The 19,698-nt window shown below is 53.1% G+C and overlaps 1 protein-coding gene and 1 long non-coding RNA gene across 4 annotated transcripts; one reads left to right on the top strand and one right to left on the bottom strand.

The window, feature by feature from the left end:
* The first annotated feature begins 2,938 nt into the window (after positions 1–2,938).
* On the top strand, positions 2,939–18,523 carry Fbxo46 (F-box protein 46). Of its 3 annotated transcripts, XM_052171858.1 has the most exons (3): positions 2,948–3,030; positions 7,677–7,808; positions 15,653–18,523. In XM_052171858.1, exon 3 carries the CDS (start codon positions 15,733–15,735, stop codon positions 17,542–17,544), a length of 1,812 nt encoding a protein of 603 aa, XP_052027818.1. In that variant the 5' UTR covers positions 2,948–3,030; positions 7,677–7,808; positions 15,653–15,732; the 3' UTR covers positions 17,545–18,523. The 3 variants fall into 3 exon arrangements, with proteins under 3 accessions (XP_052027807.1, XP_052027818.1, XP_052027825.1); XM_052171847.1 differs by lacking the exon at positions 7,677–7,808 and having other exon boundaries at positions 2,939–3,030; XM_052171865.1 differs by lacking the exons at positions 2,948–3,030; positions 7,677–7,808 and adding an exon at positions 14,230–14,494.
* Positions 10,334–12,299, bottom strand: LOC127675789 (uncharacterized). Its single transcript, XR_007975515.1, has 2 exons — positions 12,136–12,299; positions 10,334–10,624 (listed from the first exon to the last, which is right to left on the bottom strand). It is a non-coding gene; the product is annotated as an uncharacterized LOC127675789 (long non-coding RNA).
* Positions 18,524–19,698: the final 1,175 nt, after the last annotated feature.

Here is a 19,698-nt window from a genome sequence, read left to right as displayed (position 1 = left end):
CCCCAACCCCCCACACAGTATCACTTTATATTAGCTCAGGTTTATGTAGCCCAGGCTGGACTCCAACTCATTGCAATTCATCTGTGAATTACCACAGCAAGCTCAGACCACAGACCTTAACACTGAAAATCCCAAATCCTGAAGGAAGAATATCCAGGGTATTAAAAGAAAACACACACACACACACACACACACAAAGACCTCACCCCCAAAAAAATGTACGGGGGGGGGAATACCCAAGGGGCTCTCCCCATTCTCAGAGAAGGGGAGGAGCATGGGTAGGACCTACCAGAGGTCCTCTGTAGCCCTGGCTGTCCTGGAACTCACTCTGTAGACCAGGCTGGCCTCGAACTCAGAAATCCGCCTGCCTCTGCCTCCCAAGGGCTGGGATTACAGGCGAGCGCCACCACCCGGCGAAAAAATAATTTTTGAGGATGCATTTCACGCCCTGCCGTAAACACCTCTAAGCTCTAAACCTGACCCTTCCGACGCTGTGATTTCCTTTCCTTCGTGGAAATCGTGGGTCTCACGCTCGCATCCCAGCGGGACGCGAACCTACGTGCGATGAGCAGGAGGGCAGCTCCGGGCTTTAAAATGAATCCTCGGAGCCCCGAAGCGCGCCACACCCCGGAGTCCTTTCCCGCCTCCATGGTCTCCGCCCACACCGCAAGCCCCTGTCAAGTGAGCCCTCCGCCCCTCGAACGCCGACTCGGGTCTCCGTCCCAGAGCCGAGCCGCGAACCCGAGAGCCCACGCCGCCGCCCTCAGAACTTTCCAGAACCCAGCCCGGGCTCCCTCCAGCACGAGCCCGCCTCAACCCCGGGGCACGGTGCTGGCTCGGACCACTCGGGTCTCCGCCACCTCCGGCCGGCCGGGGCCCCACGCGCGTCGGCCACCAGCACTCACCTCAGGATGTGCAAGATGGCGTTAAGCCTCGACTTCTGCTCCGGCGCTGGGCTCCCACCTCGCTTCGACAGTCCGAAGGGCTCCGGCGCGCGGCGGGCTCGCGGGGCTCGCGGGGTCCCGGGGACGCAGACCGCGTGCCTCCCGACGCGCGGACCGAGCGCAGAATGGCAGGGCGCGAGGCTGCCGCTCGAAGTCACCAGAGCGCCTGAGGCGAGGCCACGCCCCTCCACGTTCCCGCCACGCGGTGCCAGGCACGAGCAGAGGAGGCGTTGATAAAGGGCGGCGCGGCGAGGGGCCCTTGCGCACGCGCACCCGGGGCAGGGCGCCAGCCACGGCTCTGACACGTTCTCCTGTTCCCGCGCTCGCAGTGCCAGCCAATCAGCTCTTGCTCCATTACCCGCCCTTTCTTCTGGCCACGCCCCCTATTCGGCCACGCCCCCTGACCCTAGTCACCTCGGGCGCAAGCAGGATTTGCCAGGTCTTCGCAAGAGCGAGGTGTCTGCATGCCCCCTGCTGGCCCTCCCGGGTCCCGTCCCGCCCTTTCCCTTCAGGACGCATCTCCTTAAAGACCACTGTGTGCCAAGCACCTTGTTCAGGCGCCTAACTTTGCCAACTTTCCTTGAAATGAACCTTTGAAGAGTTCATGGAGATGCAAACAAAGTAACCTTTAGTTTCCGGGGGTGGATCTTGTCCTGCTGTGTAGCCCAGGCTTGCCTAGTAGCTGTAACCCTTTTGTCTCAGGTCTGTCTGGAACGCAAGGAGCACACTACCTTGCAACTCAGGTTACAAGCTATACAATTTATTTCTTTAAAAAACATTTTGTCTTTAACTAGGTATACATGTTTGTATGTGGGGAGAAATACACGCATATTAGCGCGGGTGTCCCCAGATGCCCCTAGAGCTGAAGGTATAGACAGGCGCTGGAAGCGAATGCAAGGTCTCTTCAAGAGCGACATACGCTCTTAAGGTCTGAGTTGTCTTTCCAGCTTTATCTTTATGTTTGACACGGCCTCACAGCCTTGAACTGAGTATCTGTAGGTAGACCGGCTCGTCTCAGACTCGCAGAAGTGCACTGACCTCCGCATCCAGAATGGTGGGGTTAGACGTGTGTGCCACCGCGGCAGACTCAAACTGTACATTTTAGACCGCTGTCTTGGGCTGATGAGATAGCTCGGGGGCTGAAGACCCCGCCTGCCAACCCTCCCGACCTGACTTCAATCCCCCAGACTCTTGTGGTGGAAGGAGGGAGCCAGCTCCTAAAAGTCGTGCTCTCACCCCCACCCCCACACACGTAAGGAAACGGAGGCACATTCTCAGGCACACAAATATAGGGCTTTTGTGGAGGGGGAAATCTTGAGAAGTTTTCTAGGCGCCGAGCTACGACAAGGACCTGGGGTTTTACCTGTCTTAGCTCGGAGTCCTTTCCAGTAATGCTAAGGGAAGAAAGGTGGTCCAAAGAGGCCAACAAGCATCAACTTTTCACTCAGTACTGTTCTAAGTGCCTAACCAAGGTACACTAAGATTCCTGCCCTTCTGGGGGCTCTGCTCTACCTGCGATGTGACCATAGCGGTCATGTGATCACAGTGCCTGGGCTTCCCTCGCTCCAATAGCTTGTTTTCCTTATTTGTCAATTAGGAGGTGGTGGTAGGCAAGTGCGGGTGTGAGATGGAGATGAGAAATAGGGGGGAAGGCTGGGAAAACGCAGATGCTATCAATTATTTGTCAACTAACATAAATAAATCAATAAATCTGTTCTTCCTGAACTCTCCATCCCTCGCTAGTGTCCCTTTGAAGTAGCCTCGATTCCCTTTTCGAGGGCCTCGGGCCAAAATGGAGGCGGCTGGACTCTATTTCCCAGAGAACCGCGCGGGAGAACTCTCTGCGCCTGCGCATTTCCGTGTGCCCTTTGCCTCCTGGGAATTAGAGTCGTTCTATTTCTCAGCCCGCCTAGTTTGTTTCCTACTCCGCCTCCAAGTTACCGCGTTGCATCTTGGGAGCTGTAGTCCAAGGCCGCCCGTACGCCAATTCCCAGCGGGCTTCGGGGCCAGAACCCGGAAGGGGAGGCTGGAGAGGAGCGAGTCGGAGAAACCCGCGTAGTCGAGAGAGCTGCAGCGCTGAGAGATGGTGAGAGCCCCAAGCTGGGTCCTGCGGGTGCTTGAGAGTGTGAGCTGGGGGATTCAGGACTCGGGTTCGAGAGAAACAAACTAAGGCTAAAGAAAGAGCTGGGCGTGGGGAGATCACTGTGGGTGGAGATTGAGAGGAACAGGAGACAGAGGAAGTAGAAGAATGGGGGGCTAGGGAGGGGTCTTGGAGGTGGAGAGAGTCGAGCTTTAGAATTAGCTATCAAGGGGATTGGGAGTTGGGGAGTGAGGTTCGGGGTTGGGGTCCTGGCTGAATAGATGAGAGACCCTGAGTGGGTAATTTCGAGAGTGGGTAGTTAGCCTGGTTATTTGGACAGGCATCGGAGTCGGAGATGGATGAGTGAAGGGAGAGGCTAACTGCGGATGCATTGGGTTGGGTTGCGGGGTTGCGAGATGGGGGCGTCAAGGCAAGTTGAAGAGACGGGAGGTAGAAGTCGTCGGTGGACTAGGTTAGTTAGCTTCTAGGACCAGGAGGCGCTGCAGGGTGCGTTGAGTTAGGAGCGTGCCTTGATCTAAACAGAAACTACCAATAAACTGGACAGCCACAGGACTCAGGGTTGATATGACCAGATGGCGTCCGTAGAGACAACTTTTAGCTCCCTTCCAGCCCGGGTCGTATCTGGACGAGAAGTGGTGTGTGTGGGCAGTCCAGCTTTCAGATTCCTTATTCTGACCCTCCTTTGTGACCTGTGCGAGTCTCTCTGTAACCCTCTGTGCCCGTATCTGTATGATGGGAACAAGCAGGCCATTGTGAGGGTAGCTAAAGGGAGGCTCCGTAAAAATTGATACTTTTGGTAGGAAAGTTAAGTCCCAGCTTCAAAGCTCTCGGTGGGAAGCTCCCGTCCTAGGAATGTTGACTGGGTTAGAGTTGCTAAAAGATTTCCTATTCTTCAGTTCGGCCCCAGACATTTTCTCAAAACCTGACAATAGTCTACACTACAGTTTATGCAGGGGACACCCCCCAGTTCCATCCCTTTATTGCTAGCATCTGTTTCTAAGAAATGCCCGGGTTTGGCTTCAGTTGGGTTTGTATTAACTCACTGGATTCAGGCAGCGTCTGAAGTGTAGATCTTCATTTTACAGAAAGCAAGTAGAGGCACAGAGTTGAAGCAACTTCCTCCATGTCAGCCAGCATTAAATCTACAGTTGCAGTCTGGGTCAGAATTTGCTTTTTTGGAGACACCAGCCAGAGCAGCCGTCAGATAGGATTTAATTCTTTTGCGTGACCTGGGCAAGTCTTGGGACTCTGTCCAGCTACTAAATGAGATCCATAGCCTTGGTAGGCTAGAGAGTTTCCGGAGATAATGTTTGGGAAGTGCTTAGGGTAACTGCACAGCACACATGTGTTGTCTTGGGACTCACTGTGTATAGCTCGAGGTAGCCTCTTAACTCTTGATCTCACGCCTTTAATCCCAGCACTTGGAAGGCAGAGGCAGGTGGATTTCTGAGTTCGAGGCCAGCCTGGTCTACAGAGTGAGTTCCAGGACAGCCAGGGCTACACAGAGAAACCCTGTCTCGAAAAAAACCAAATCCAAAAAACAAAACAAAACAAAAGTTTCCTATGAAAGATCCTAAGTGGGGAAGGGGAAAATTTTTCTAAATGAAGAAAGGGAAAAGTTTCTTCTCTTTCTCCTTCTCATCTCTTTGTCCTCAGTACTTATATATCTTTCAGAATACATGATCACATGATACAAAGTTCATCTCATGTTCACACAAAAAATCAAATCATAAATTGAGATAGAAGTTCACAACAGAGAATGCTTACATGCACATCCATTAGGAGTAATTAATTATCTGGCTAAACACCCATCACCTGTCTCAGCTCCACAGGTTCACTGAAGGATTAAAAACCATAACTAAGTTATTAGTGAAGTTTGTATAGAGAAACCCTGTCAATATTTTATCTTCTGTCCTAGCACCTATACTAAATCACTATTTCCCTTTTTATGACCTTTGGTTAATTGTTTTACAACCTCTTGGAATGTGCTCCGAGTAGGAGAAAGTCTGGTTACCATCTAAGAGCAATTAACTGGTGACACTTGGGAGATTGGCAGAGTTCTCATTGCAGTTTTGACCATCAGAAAAGGAGCTAATAGCAGTCCCACTATGAAAGAGCTTAATAACCACAGATATAATTTTAGGATTTTTTTGTTTTGTTTTGTTTTGTTTGTATTTTTGAGACAGGGTTTCTCTGTGTAGTCCTGGCTGTCCTGGAACTCACTCTGTAGACCAGGCTGGCCTCGAACTCAGAAATCCACCTGCCTCTGCCTCCCAAGTGCTGGGATTAAAGGCGTGTGTTTAGAATGCTCTCAGTACTTGTCGACCGCCTTCTGGGGTTTCCATTCTTCCAAGACAATAACACCAAAGCTGTTTGTGGTGGCACAAGCCTGTTGTCATGGCACAATGGAGGTGGGAATAGGAGGGGCTGGAGTTCCAGGCTAGCCTGGGCTTCATGTTTCCTAGAAAGAGAGAGGAAGGAAGAGGAGGAGAGGTAAGGAGAGGGGGAGAGGGAGGGAGGGAAGGAGAGAGAGAGAGAGAGAGAGAGAGAGAGAGAGAAGAAAAGAAAAGAAAGGTTGCCTTCTGAAAAGTGGGATTCACTTAACAACTTTATTTATTATGTAGCGTGTGGTACAGGTGCCCGTGGAGGCCAGCGGGAGCCAGTTTTCTCCTTCCACCCTGTGCATTCAGGCTGGTTAGGCTTGGCAGTGCCTGTACCCACAAGTCACCCAGCTGGCCGGGATTCACTTCTCAAGTGGCCAGAGCGTCTGCTAGGTGCCAGGGCCTGGCCTGGCCTCTGCCCTCTGTGGCTCCCTGTTTTCAAGATGCCAGAGTACTGTTCTCTGGCACAAGTGGCTCTGTGCTCCATTTTCAGCTTCCCTTCATGCCCACGCTGCCTTGCCTGCGCCACATTGCTGTGGCCCACAAGGATGTGTCCCATGTCCTCCCACCCGACCCCCGGATAACTTTAACATTGTTTCTTCACTCTTTCTTAAGTTACCTAAACACCTTTTGGTTTGAGGTAAAGTGGAGCCCCTCTCACTTGTCCCCCTGTGTCACAGCTGGTGAGCTGACACCTTCTTCCCCATGCCCTCCCTCATTTGTCTTAGGAAAAGAAACAACAAGTCAGATTTCCAAATTATTTTGCACACACACACACACACACACACACCTTTGTGTCTTTGTGTCTATTTTATGTGTTACACTTTCTAACTGTGTAGCTTCAGTGCTCCGAAACAATGTGTTAAGCACGCTAGGCTGGCCCAGGACTCTCAGAGATCTGCCTACCTCCACCCTCCCTCGGAGTGTTGAGATTAAAAGGCAGGAGCCACCATGTCCTGTCCTTGTAGGCTGGCCCCAAACTTTTGGTCAGTTTGTCCCAACTATATGGTGCTGGAATTATAAATCTGTGCCACCACAGGGAACTGTTGTTTTTCTTTCCTCTTCTAAGAGGAGGAGTCTCACATGTAGCCAGGCTGGTGTTGAGCTCACAGTGTCTGAGGATGGCCTCGGCTTTCCCACCTCCACTTCCCAAGCTCCGGGACCACATGAGCCAAGTACTGTGTTCTTTTGCCTTTTATTTAAAAACAGAAACAAAAAACTTAAATTGTTTTTTCAGTCTGTGTTTGGCTGAGGTGTGATCATGTGTGTGTGTGTGTGTGTGTGTGCGCGTGCGCGCAAATTCCAGGGATCTTCCTATTTCTGATTGCTACCATGCCCTGCTATTTACGCAGTGGTAGGATGAAACCCAGCTCTTCATGCTTGCCTGGCTAGCACTTTTTATGCAGATTGACGGTGCCCATGTATGAGTGGTGTATGTATGTCTATACCATGTGCATGCAGTGCCTGTGAAGGCCATCCGATCCCCTGGAACAGGCAGCTGTGAGCCATCACGTAGGTGCTGGGGATTGAACAGGATCCTCTGCAAAGAGTTGCCCCTGCTCCTCACCCTAAGCCAGCTCTGCAGCCCTGACCCTTCCTCAGAGTTTCACTCTGTAGCCCTGATTGGCCAGGAGCCTCTTGCCTCCACCTCCTGAATGCTGAGATTGCAGGCATGAGATCTCACGTCTACCTCTAAAGTTGTTGTTGTGTTGGACGGTGGTGGCGCTCGCCTTTAATCCCAGCACTTGGGAGGCGGAGGCAGGCAGATTTCTGAGTTAGAGGCCAGCCTGGTCTACAGAGTGAGTTCCAGGACAGCCAGGGCTACATAGAGAAACCCTGTCTGGAATAAAACCAAAAAAGAAAAAAACAAAACAAAACCTAAAGTTGTCTTTTCCATTTATGACAGTATGTTACCTGCTGTGGTGGTAAAGGCATCTTACGTCCAAGCACAGCTTTCCCAAGTCTGCCTCTGGCAGCTGCCTCCATGCAGAGAAGAACACGGCCTTTCTGTATCCTCACTGCCTCCTTGATCTGAAATCATAAACTCACCTTCCATGCAGCCCAGCCCTCCCTTGCCTATATTTGCTTATTTCAGCCTGGAAACTGCCAACATCTTTGTTTTCCCTTTATCCAATTAGTATGTCAGCCCCTTGAGGACGAGGATTTCTGTCTCCTGTTCCCTATGTGTTCCCAATGCTTAGAATTGCACTTGTCACAGTGTAGGTTTTTCTTTTGTTTTGTTTTTGGCAGGGTCTCACTGGGTAGCTGGCCTGGATTCACTATGTAGACCAGGCTGGCCCTGAATGCAGAGATCCACCTACCTCTATCTGGCCCAACGTGCCAGGATTAAAGGATACACCACCACAGCTAGCTACAGAATAGGTTTGTGGTTTTATTGTTTGTTTGTTGTTTTTTTTTTTTTTTCCAAGACAGGATTACTCTGTATAATGTAGCCCTGACTGGCCTGGTACTCATTTTGTAGACCAGGTTGGCCTTGAACTTAGAGAGATCTGTCTGCCCCTGCATCCCAGCTGGGATCATAAAATTGAGCACCACCATGCCTGGCCTTTTTTTTTTTTCAAATATATGTATTTTTATGTGTATGGATATTTTGCCTGCATGCATGTTTGTGCACTGCATGTGTGCAGTGCCCTCAGAGGCCAGAAGAGGACATTAGATTCTCAGGAACTAGAGTTACGGACAGACGTGAATTGCCATGTGGGTGCTGGAAACTGAGCCCCGACGCCTCTGTTCAAGAGCTGTCAGTGCTGCTTAATCGCTGAGCCGCCTCTCCAGCCTCCTTGTTATTCGTTTGTTTCTGTACTGGAGAGGGAATCCAGAGCCCTCTGCTCGCTAGGCGAGCACTCAAACGCTGCTCCCCATTGGTGGGTTCTGCCGAGCCACGCCCTCGGACTCCTTTTAGGAGGGAGGGCTCCCTGAAAGTTGCCCAGGCTGGCTCTGAAACTGTGACCCTCCTCCCTCAGCCTCCCAAAGAGCTAGGATTATACATGTGACCATCAGGCTTGCTTTGAAGTTGTTTCTGACCAATAGTCCTCAGGGCAGAACCATCTAAACTTTTGGGCACCTAGAGGTCCTGGAAGCAGATAGAAACCCGGCAAGGCTGCTTCCCTGTGCCCCAGTTTTCCCGCCTCAGGCTGTCAGACAGGCTGCTTCCTCCATACCTTGGTTCTTAACGTCCTAGAACAAGACTGAGGATGGTGCAGCAACTGAACTTGGGAGAGCAAGGAAATCTGATGCCCAGGTTAATTAGCCATGGCTGGTAGCCGGGGCGCCGTGGGTGAGCAAGGGCTGGTGGACCCCAGGGATCAGGGAGCCCCTCAAGGACCTGGGGTAGCTACGAGGAGAGATCGCTGCCCTCCGGAAACACACACACAGCCTGGCGGGGAGAGAGCCGCCCACCTAGCTCATTGCTGCTGACAGCGACAGGACAGGACAGACAGGACAGGACGGGGTTAGAAGCAGAGCAGAGGGGAGGAAGCCTTTACTGATGGCCTGGGAGGGGGGGGGGGAGGGGGGGCGGCGGAGCGCCCCTGAGGGGGGGGGGGTCCTGGGCAGCTGTCTGCTGTGGCCAGCTGTGCAGATGTCTCCAATAGTAGATGTGCAAAAGTGGGCCAGCAGTCAGGCCGTTCGTTCATTCACTCACTCAGACAGCGAATATTACACACCTCCCACGTGCTAGGCACAGCTTCTCCCGCTTTCAGTGGACTGGTAACCTGGGCTGTTTAAAGAAAGCAGGTGCTTGTTCCCAGGAGCTGGGGGATACTGTGTTTCAAGAAGGCAAACACAAGACAGAAAACAGATGCACTCCAGCCAAGCCAGCCATAGTGGTGTCAGCTGCAGGCCTGAGGGGACGAGACAGGAGGTTCCCCAGGTTGAGATGAACTTGTACTACACAGTGAGACACAGGGAAAGGTCTGCCCGTAAGCTTCATGTCAGTAAGGCAGATGGCGCACTTAGTAAGCAGAGTGGTTAGTGCGGTGGATAGCATGATGCATGCTGAGGAGAAAAACTAATGAGGGTTGAGAGTTTGTGTTCTGTTGCGTAGAAGCTATGGGCCTCCTAGAGGCAATTTCTGAGCCAAGCCTGAAGGATATAAAGGGTGAGTCCTGGAGGTGGGTGAGGGGCAGTATTTTAGGCAGCCAGCAGTGACCGTGATGGCCTGGAGGACCGAGTGATGATGCAGTTCATGCCCAGCGAGCTGGGGTAATCTGGATAGTACTGCCTCAGAGTTCAGTCTAAGCCGAGGCTGCTGCCCCGCCCTACCTGAGCCCTTCCTAGTCTTTGGCATGACTCTGACCATGAGAGGTGGCTCAAACATTAAGAGTGCTTGCTGCTCTTGCAAAGGACCTGGCTTTAGTTCCCACCACCCATGTCACAATCATCTGCGACTGTAACCCCAGGGAATCTGGCGCCCTTTCCTGTACACAGACACACAGACCTTAAAACAGAAGATCTTTAGACCTATTCAAAAAACAAAAAACAAAAAACAAAAACAAGAACACTATAGGAAGATGGCTGAGTCCAGTGGTTCCTAATGCTGTGATCCTTTAGTACAGTTCATGCTGTGGTGACCCCCAACCATAAAATGATTTCCTTGCTACTTCATAACTATAATTTTGTTACTGTTATGAATTGTAATGTAAATATCTAATAGGCAGGATGTCTGTTATGAGACCCCAAGGGGTCGTGACCCACAGGTTAAGACCTGCTAGTTTAGTTGGTAAAGTGCCTGCTCTGCAAGCATTGACCTGACTCAGATCCCCAGCTCCCACCCAACGCCAGAACCTGGAGGGCAGTGGGCGGGGCACTTGAGTTCCTGCTGCTCATTGGCCACCTACTCAAGCCGCTACCCGATGTGGGGGGGAAAAACCACGTGCAGCCCGTCATGGTGGCACACTTGACTTTAATCCTTCCAATGGGGAGGCAGAGGCTGGCAGATCTATGAATTCAAGGCAAGCTCTAGGCCAGCCAGGGTTACATAGTTGAGGAAGACACGTGGTGTTGAGCTCTGGCCACTTTACACTCCTGTGCATTCACGGGCACTCACACTTCCATGCAACGGAGACCGGAAAAATGACGTCCAAATGAGACACATTGGTTGAGAAGCAAGCTTGGGCTCCCAGTGCTCTGAGGCAGAATCAAGAGTTTGAGGCCAGGCTGGAGTACACACTGAGACCCTGGAGAGAGAGACGTGGGAATTCATTTCTGAAGATTTATTTATTATATGTATGTGAGTACATAGTAGCTGTCTCCAGACACTCCAGAAGGGGGTGTCAGACCCCATTACAGGTGGTTGTGAGCCACCATGTGGTTGCTGGGATTTGAACTCAGGGCCTCTGGAAGAGCAGGCAGTGTTCTTCACCGCTGAGTCACCTCTCTAGCCCTAGATGAGTAAGTTCATTCAAGGTGCTTTGCTGCTATCTGCAATTGTGATTAACATGTTTACATTGCCTGTGAGTGGCTGTCTTCCCCCTCCCTATGAGCCCATGGCTTGTGTGCATGCACTCAGGAGAAGCCCACAGTGCGTGCATCTCGGGGTGTAGGAATGTGCGTCCTCTGACTATTGGGGGCAGTTGTGGAGGGTGTGGCCCTGCTCCTATCAGCGTTGAGCTCTCTGGGACTGCGAGTTAGTGGCTCTCGTTAAAGCTGTGGATTATAGGTTTGGAGAAACGGCTTCGCAACGACGAGCATTTGCTGCTCTTCCTGACGCCCTGAGCTGGTTTCCCAGCGCCACACCAGGTGGTTCACAGGTGTCTAACTCCTGTGCCCTCATCTGGAGTATGGGCACCTATTCTCACACCCACACTCAGACACACAGAGACACATACACACACTTTAAAAGTAATAAAAACAAATCTGTTTTAAACAAATTAAACGCATCATTCTAAAAACAAATTTCTAGCATAGGCTAGAAACAACACAAGGTGTTTAGGATAAGTTAAAAGTCATTTTTGAGTGACTTCCAGTTGTTCCCCTATAGGGAGTGTGAGACAGAAAAGACTGGACAGGTCCCCAAAGCCAGCTACCTTAGCCTTCATGGCCAACGTTGTGACTGTGGGGAGCAGTACAGGGTTAGAATTTGTTTTTTAGTTTTGAATTTGGCTTTTCGAGTCAGATCTGATGTAGTCTAGGCTGGCCTTGAACTCCTGGTCTTCCTACCTCTGTTTCCCAACTCCCACCTTCTTTAATATTCAACATTTTAAATATATTTTGCCCACACTTATGTCTGTGTACGCCATGCATGCAGTACCCACAGTGGTCAAAGTAGGGTGTCAGCCTTCAGGAACTGGATTTACAGTCGGTTGTGATCTGCCATATAGGTGCTGGAAGCGAACCTGGGTCCTCCACAATAGCAGCCAGTGCTCTTTCCCGACCATCCGTCTAGCCCCTGTTTGCCTATTTGTGGATGGGGGGGGGGGGGTTCGTTGTTTTTGCTTATTCCATTTTATATGACTTTTAACTCTTCCTGCTTCAGCCTCCCAGACTACTGGAATTACAGGCGCGGTGTCATTCCTGCTTGCCTATTTGTTTTAAAGGCGAGGTGACCAAGGCTCAGGGTGTCCCACCGAGAAACTTCTCTATCCCCCCACAACTGGTGAACAAAGCCAGGGTCCCGGATCACTCTCCCACACTCTTCTTTCCGCCCCAGTCCTCAGTTCCCTGGCGCGGTGGCCCTTTAAATCCGTACCGTCAATCAGGGCTCTGGTTTCCAGGGAACATCGAGTAATACTCCTCTCCTTGTGTGCATCTGTCTGTGTCCGAACCGGGTTACCTGTTTCCGGTTCGGCAGTGTCGGGCTTCGGGAATTTGTCCCTACTCCCTTGCACCTAACTGTTTCCATCCCGCCCACCTCCTCCCTGTCACCTCCCGCCTACTCGGCCTGTCTCGCTCGTCCTGGCCCCTTTGCCAGGGCCTTCCTTATTTGGGCACGGCTCTGAACGCGGGCCGCTCATTGGCCCGGGCCGTCACGCGCGGGTCTGTCAACAAAGGGGCGGGTCGGAGTGCGCGGCTTGCCAGCCCGCGCGAGGGGGGCGGGCCCACAAGGCTAGAGTGCGCATGCTTGTGGGTCGCCATTCTCCCTGCCGCCTGGAGGAGGCGCTGCAGGTGAGGGCGCCTGGGGGGCGTGTCCGGGTTTTTGGCGGGGGTCACCGGAGAGGCCCCAAAGGAGGCGGGTCCAGGATTTGGAGGATTCCTTTGCTTCTAAGCGGTTTTTGAGCTCTTGGGGAAGTTGTGGGGGTGGAGGGGATACTTTAGGGTTCCCCGGGGCTTAAGACACATGTTGGGTTCAGGTTGTTTTGTAATGTAGGAGGCTTAATTGCGTTTTAGAAGTGTCCTTTGTGGCTGGGGGGTGCATGGTGGGCACAAGGTTAGAGGATTTCGGGGCCAGAATCCTTGGGCTTGAATGCTTCCTACCTTTGTCACCAAGGGCAGGAGGACACTTTCCTTGCTGTGGCCCATCTGCAAACAGCTGCGGGATTCGAGACGCATGTCAGCTATTGTGCCTCTCGAGGTTCCATTGGGATTCGTTTTAAATAGGGTGTGATTATCTGTCTGGGGTTCTTTCAAGGTTCCTGGGCTTCTGGGGAATGAAGGGGTAGAGTCAGGTTCCGTGTCTGGATGATCTGAGGATGTTAGGAGACCCACTGAGTCCCTTGTGAGATTCAGGTACTGCGGTGTGTCTTCAGATGTATGAGAAGTTATTGATAACTGGACATTCCCCTGCTGGACAACATTCTGCATTCTGTTTTAAGGTTTTAATGTATATGGTTGCTTTGCCGGAATGTGTATCTATGCATCACTTACGTACCTGGTGCCCCTGGAGAGCCTCTGGAACTGGAGTCACAGAGAGCCTCTCTGTGGGTGCTGGGAACCGGGCTTGGGTCCTCTGAGAGCAGCAGGTGCTTTTAGCGGCTGAGCCATCTCTTCAGCCCTCTAGTCTTATTTATGAGACAAGGTCTCTTGGTGGTACTAGTTAGCCTAGGACTAGAGATATAGAACAGGCTGGCCCTAAGCTCACAGAGATCCACCAGCCTCTACCTCTCAAGTGTTGGAATTAAAGGTGTGCATCACTTTGATTTTTTTGTTGTTGTTGTTGATGATGTTTTTTTAGACAGGATCTAGAATTCCTTAGCCTCCTGTCTCATGCCACAGCCCACAAGTGCTGGGATTACAGGCATGTGCCACCAGGCTTGGTAGGGTATTGGGGAGGAAATTGGGTTTTTAAAGGAGAATTTGAAAAAGTCTGGATATTTGGTGGGACACTAAGATACTGGGAATGAGGGTAGGAGGGTTGGGCGAGGATTCCTAAGATTGGCGTTCTGTCCCTGGTGGCGATGTGTGGAGGCTGTCTGAGTTTTGAATGTAACCTGCGGGACCCTGAAGTGCTAATCTATCAGACTTGTCCAGATTTAGAGTGGACTGCATCAGCTAACTTTTTCTGTGACGGACTAGGTAACGAATTATTTCCAGCCATACAGTTATCCATGCAGCTCTGTTCTTTGTGCATGAAAGAATCCATAATTTGATTCCATAAGACGTAATTCACAAAGACAGGCAGTGGCTGGGCCTAATTCTTGGCATGTAGTTTTACTTTGGCTATGTTCCACTGGCGTGACCAGGGCCTTTGTTTCCTTTTACCTTTGTTTGCTTATTGGCTCATTTTTAGATGAGGTCTGACGATGTAGCCCAGGTTGACCTGGAACTCTGCATCTTTTTGCCTCGGCCTCTCCGGTTGCGAGATTACAGGCATACGTCGCCATGCCCTGTTGGAGGGTTATTTTCATGTTGAGGTGTGTGGAAGAGATAGGCCAAAGATGGCGACTAGAGGTCTGCTACTCCCTGCTAAGTAGAGAGTGGAGCAGGAAATGTGGCCGTCAGACTCATGAACAGAACTGCTTCCAGGTCAGCCGATGCGCGCAAGGTCATGGCATACACAAAGAACCACTGAGTGCTGAGGGTGCCCGGCACATGTGTGGCTGGGGCCTGCGGTCGCTCCCATGCGCCTGGGAGGCTGAATGCGAGGAGCCTGATGAGAGCCTGTCTTACCAGTGAGTTTCACGGGGCTAAAGAATGAGATCCTGTCTCCAAAAATAATTTCAAAAAAAAAAAAAGCTGAGTATAGTGTGTCACACTTGTAATCCCAGCATGAGGCCAGAGGACTGGATTGCTGAGTTCAAGACTAGCCTGAGCTACCATGCGGCCCTGTCTTCAGAAGGAGAGAAAGGCCCATCACCACCGTGACCCAAAACAAGTGGACAGTGATTTCCTTTTTTTTCTAATTTTATTTATTTATTTATGAGTGCTCTGCTGCATGTACGCCTGCAGGCCCGAAGAGGGCGCCAGATCCCTTTGTAGATGGTCGTGAGCCACCGTGTGGGTGCTGGGAAGTGAACTCAGGACCTCTGGAAGAGCAGTCAGCACTCTTGACCGCTGAGCCATCTCTCCAGTCCTAAGCGTGAATTTCTTAAGGGCCTGTCTGGTTTCGGCTTCATATTTCCTCCCCTGCCTAATCACTGCATCCCTGTGTGCGAAGGCTTGACCTGGCTGGTAGAGGGCACGTGTGAGGAGGAGGAGCTTGGTCAGCCTGGTACTTTCCCTTAAGGGTAAGGTCAGGCCTGGCGTGGTATTGCGTTCCTTTAATCCTGGTACTCAAGGCCAGGATGGTCTATGTAATGAGTTTTAGGACAGCCAGGGCTACACACAGAAACCCTGTCTTTTAAAAAAAATTAGAGGAGGACAGGAAAACTTTGGTGGCATCCCTCTGCTTGCCGGATGTGGGGCTGGAAGAGTTTTGTTCTCTTCGCCATGCTAGCGACACAGTCCAGCCTACTAGGTGGGCTGCGCCGAGCCACAGCCCAAGCCCCTCGCTGGGTGAAGCCAAGTGCTGACGCTGTCCCACAGGTCCACACTCCCAGCCCTCACTGGGGGATTCCAGGCGGTGACTCTTAGCAGTGAGCTGCACCCCATGCCGGAGAGAGAGTTAGAAAGTGTGTATGTGTGTGTGTCCTTGTGTGAGTGTGTGCATGTGTTAGGAATGGGTCTCTTGTTCCCCCTCCCGCATGCTGGGTGAGGCTTACACCCCTCCACTGTCTGGGGCACACAGTTCTCGGGGCCTTAATCTGGCTGTCCACTGTGCAGAAGCTGAGCGTGGGTGGTCATGGGAAGGAAGGCTGTGAGCTCACCCTTGCAGCCTTCTGTGTCTGCAGGTGGCCTGGAGAGCGCCCCACTGCCACCCTGGCCCTGAGACCGAGTGACTGCCTGCAGCTGCGTGCCATCACTGCCCAGCATGGACAGGGGCAGCCTCCTGCCCTTCCAGCTCTGGTGCCCCCGGCCCTTCAGCAAGTATTCCCAGAACCAGCCACACCCACCTTCCGCAGCCCTTAAGTCGCCAATCTGCCCTGACACCAGCGGCGGCACGGAGCCCGACCACAGGCCTGCGCACTTGGAGAGCGCACCACCCGCCTTGGCTGCAGAAGCCCCTGCCTCCCAGCATGCTCCACTCCTCTCTACAGCAGCTTCCGGGGATGAGGGGCGAGTCCTGCTGGACACGTGGTATGTTATCAAGCCTGGAAATACAAAAGAGAAGGTGGCCTTCTTTGTGGCCCACCAGTGTGGCGGAGGTAGCCGGGCTAGCTCTATGAAGGTCAAAGGGCACTGGGGCAGTGACAGCTCCAAAGCTAAGAGGAGGCGGCGCTGCCTTGAGCCCACTAAGGCTCCTCCAGACCAAGGGGGCCGAGAAGGAACCCCTGCCACTGAGGGGGCCCCCACTTCATCCGGGGATGGTGTAGACCTGCTCTCCGTAGCAGAAATGGTGGCCCTGGTCGAACAGCGAGCCGCCCTGGCCCTGCAGGGTTACCCCCGCCCCAGTACCCCTGCTCCTGTGGTCTTTGTGTCAGCTGAGCAGGGGGGACCAGCCAAGGGGCTGGGGTCAGAAAGGCGGTCTGGTGGTGGGGACTGCAGCCGAGTTGCTGAGGCGGTGGCCCACTTTGAGGCCCAGCGGGACAGCCCTCCAACCAAGGGTCTTCGCAAGGAGGAGCGGCCCGGCCCTGGGCCCGGCGAGGTGCGCATAGCTTTCCGCATCTCCAACGTCCGAGAGCCCCATTCACCCGATGGCACCTTACCCAACGCGGGTGGAGGGCGGCCCGGTTGTGCCTACCCCGGTAGTCCTGGGCCTGGGACTCGAGCCAAAGACAAAATCACCTGCGACTTGTACCAGCTTATTAGCCCCTCCAGGGACGCCCTCCCCAGCAACGTGGAGTTCCTGCTGGCCAGGGCTGATGAAGCCAGTGAGGGGGAGACACCGGCCCCGGCCAGGCCTGAGGACACCCCGCCAACACCGCCTCCAGCCCCGGCCCGGGACTGTGGCGCATCAGGATTCCATGTAGATGTGGTGGTGACAGGGGTGGTGGATGCGTGCATCTTCTTTGGCAAAGATGGCACCAAGAACGTGAAGGAAGAGACTGTGTGCCTGACGATGAGCCCTGAGGAGCCGCCTCCACCTGGCCAGCTCTTCTTCCTGCAGTCCCATGGTCCCGAAGGCCCTCCTGAGCCGCCCCCAGCTGACACACCAAGCGCAGTGCCAGGCCCCGATGATTCCGAGGGCACAACGGACACCTCCCTGTGCCGCCTGTACCGGCACGTGTCACATGACTTCCTGGAGATTCGCTTCAAGATCCAGCGTCTTCTGGAGCCGCGGCAGTACATGCTGCTGCTGCCTGAGCACGTGCTGGTCAAGATATTCAGCTTCCTGCCCACGCGGGCCCTGGCCGCCCTCAAGTGCACCTGCCACCACTTCAAGGGCGTCATCGAGGCTTTTGGCGTACGTGCCACGGACTCTCGCTGGAGCCGGGACCCGCTCTACCGAGATGACCCTTGTAAGCAGTGCCGCAAGCGATACGAGAAGGGTGATGTGTCCCTCTGCCGCTGGCACCCCAAACCCTACCACCACGACCTGCCTTACGGACGTTCGTACTGGATGTGCTGCCGCAGAGCCGATCGCGAGACTCCGGGCTGTCGCCTGGGCTTGCATGACAACAACTGGGTACTGCCGTGCAGTGGGGTGGGTGGAGGCCGTGCTGGCCGGGAAGAGGGGAGGTGAGGCCCGGGCACGGGGCACCTGCGGTACCTAGCCCCTCCCCACTGTGCCGGGAGCTGGGAGCCAGGACTGAGTCACCAGCTAACACCTACCTGTCCGTGCGGCCGACATCCCACTAGAACTGGGTCGGGTTTGGGGTCAACAGGGTAAATACCTTGCTTGACCTCTGTTGGTTTCTATTCTTCAGAGCCAGGGCCACGGACCCTCAGAGAGGGCTGTGGGGTTTTGTTTTGTTTTTTTGTTTTTGTTTTTTTAAATCAACATCTCAATTTCCCCTCCATCCATCGCGACTGCACCCCACCCCAGGGACCCACCTGCAGGGGGCAGATGGCAGCTAACTCTGGTACCACCTGAGGCTTTCCTCACACTGGCCCTCCGACCTGTGCCTCCCCAGTTGTCTTTGGAGCTGTTTACCAACGCGGCACGCTCTGAGGGCAGCGCTTTCAGGCCCTTAGCTCGCAACTCAAGTCGGCACGTCTTTGAGGCAGCCCGCCATTTCTAGATGTTTTCCTCATTAAATAAAAAAAAAAAAAAATGTTTTCTTCTGAACCTCAAACTACCAGTCTCCTTCTCCCCTATAGGAAAAGGAGGGCTGCCGTCCCCTCGAGCATAAGAGGGCCCCTGAGCTCTTGTCCCTGACTCTCCTCAGTAAAGCTGTGAAGCCCCTCGCCTCACTGCTGGGTGGCAGGCGGGCCGGAGGGGAAGGCCAGGGGCTGGGTCTCCCCGTGACTCTTGCATTTGGGGTTCTCTGAGGCATTAGGGTCTCTGTACCCATCTCCAGCTACAAGTTTCTTTTGAATCCCTTGGTTAACCTGGGACGTTGATTTTGAGGCAGTTTGGTCCAAAATAATTTGTTTAGGGTTTTTCCATGTTTTGGGGTTTCCTTTTGTTTTTTTTCCTTCATTGTGGTTCCGAAAGCTTCTAGTGTGTGGCATCTGACCAATTTTGAATTGGTCCTTTCTATAAAATCAATATTTATAAAGCTGGGCTCAGACTGGTCTGTGTGGTGTTAAGAGGGGATTTGGTAACTTGGCTGGGCGGAATGGAAGGAAGGCATCCGTCCCAGCTGAGGCCCTAAGTCTGAAGAAGACTTAGTAGTTTCAAATGTCTCATAACAGTGGTGGCTTGAGCAGGGTCGTTTTTATTTCTCAAGAACCCATCTCTGCGCTCTCTGACTACAGGACCCCTGCTGCCCCTAAGGGACAGAAGGGAAGCTTCTTCGTGGCCAGAGGTGTACACACCATGAACACCTCATCCGTCAGAACCCAGATGTGCCTGCCGTGCTCAGCTTATGTGGGGCGTGAGGTCTGGAGTGTGGATTTCACAGCTCCACGCTCGTGCGCAGCCGCTCCACGGACTGATCTGTCTCCACAGCCACTCCTCGCACGTACTTGAGACATGCTGGGCACTTAGAACATAAGCCTCTTGCCAGGCTGCCCCCAGCACGTGGAAGGCAGGGGCGGGCAGATCTCTGAGTTCATGTCAGAATGTATGTGTGATGCATGCATAGTGCGAGCACACATGTGGAACTGCACATGCGTGTAGGTCTCTTTCCACAGGTTTCAGGATCAAACTGAAACCATCAGGCTTTGGCATCAAACATTCCTGTCTACTGAAACCTTTTCACAGACCCAAAACATTCGTTTCCTACCACTATATATAAATAATCAGATGGTGAGTGTGTGTGGGGGGCACTGAGAATGGAACCCAGAGCCACACATGGTAAGCAAACAGTCTCCCACCGAGTCACACCCCAGCCCCTCCCTGGGGGATTCTAGGCAGGAGCTCTACCACTGAGCCACGCCCCCAGCCCCTCACTGGGGGATTCTAGGCGGGGCTCTACCACTGAGCCACGCCCCCAGCCCCTCACTGGGGGATTCTAGGCGGGGCTCTACCGCTGAGCCACGCCCCCAGCCCCTCACTGGGGGTTCTAGGCGGGGCTCTACCGCTGAGCCACGCCCCCAATCACTGGGGGATTCTAGGCACTGAGCTACATTTTTAGCCCACTTTGAGATAGGGCCTCACTAAATTGCCAAGCAGGTGTGGAATTCATTCTACCCCAGGCAGCTCTTGAAGTTACGAGCAAAGATGAATATAGCTGTGTCGTCATTCCCGGTTCTTCTGTCCTGAGTTATAGCTCAGGTTCCGATGAACTCG

Source organism: Apodemus sylvaticus, chromosome 1 (assembly GCF_947179515.1).
Source record: "Apodemus sylvaticus chromosome 1, mApoSyl1.1, whole genome shotgun sequence".
Taxonomy (NCBI): domain Eukaryota; kingdom Metazoa; phylum Chordata; class Mammalia; order Rodentia; family Muridae; genus Apodemus; species Apodemus sylvaticus.
Note: the sequence above shows the minus strand (reverse complement) of the source record. Positions and strands in the feature narration are given on the sequence as shown.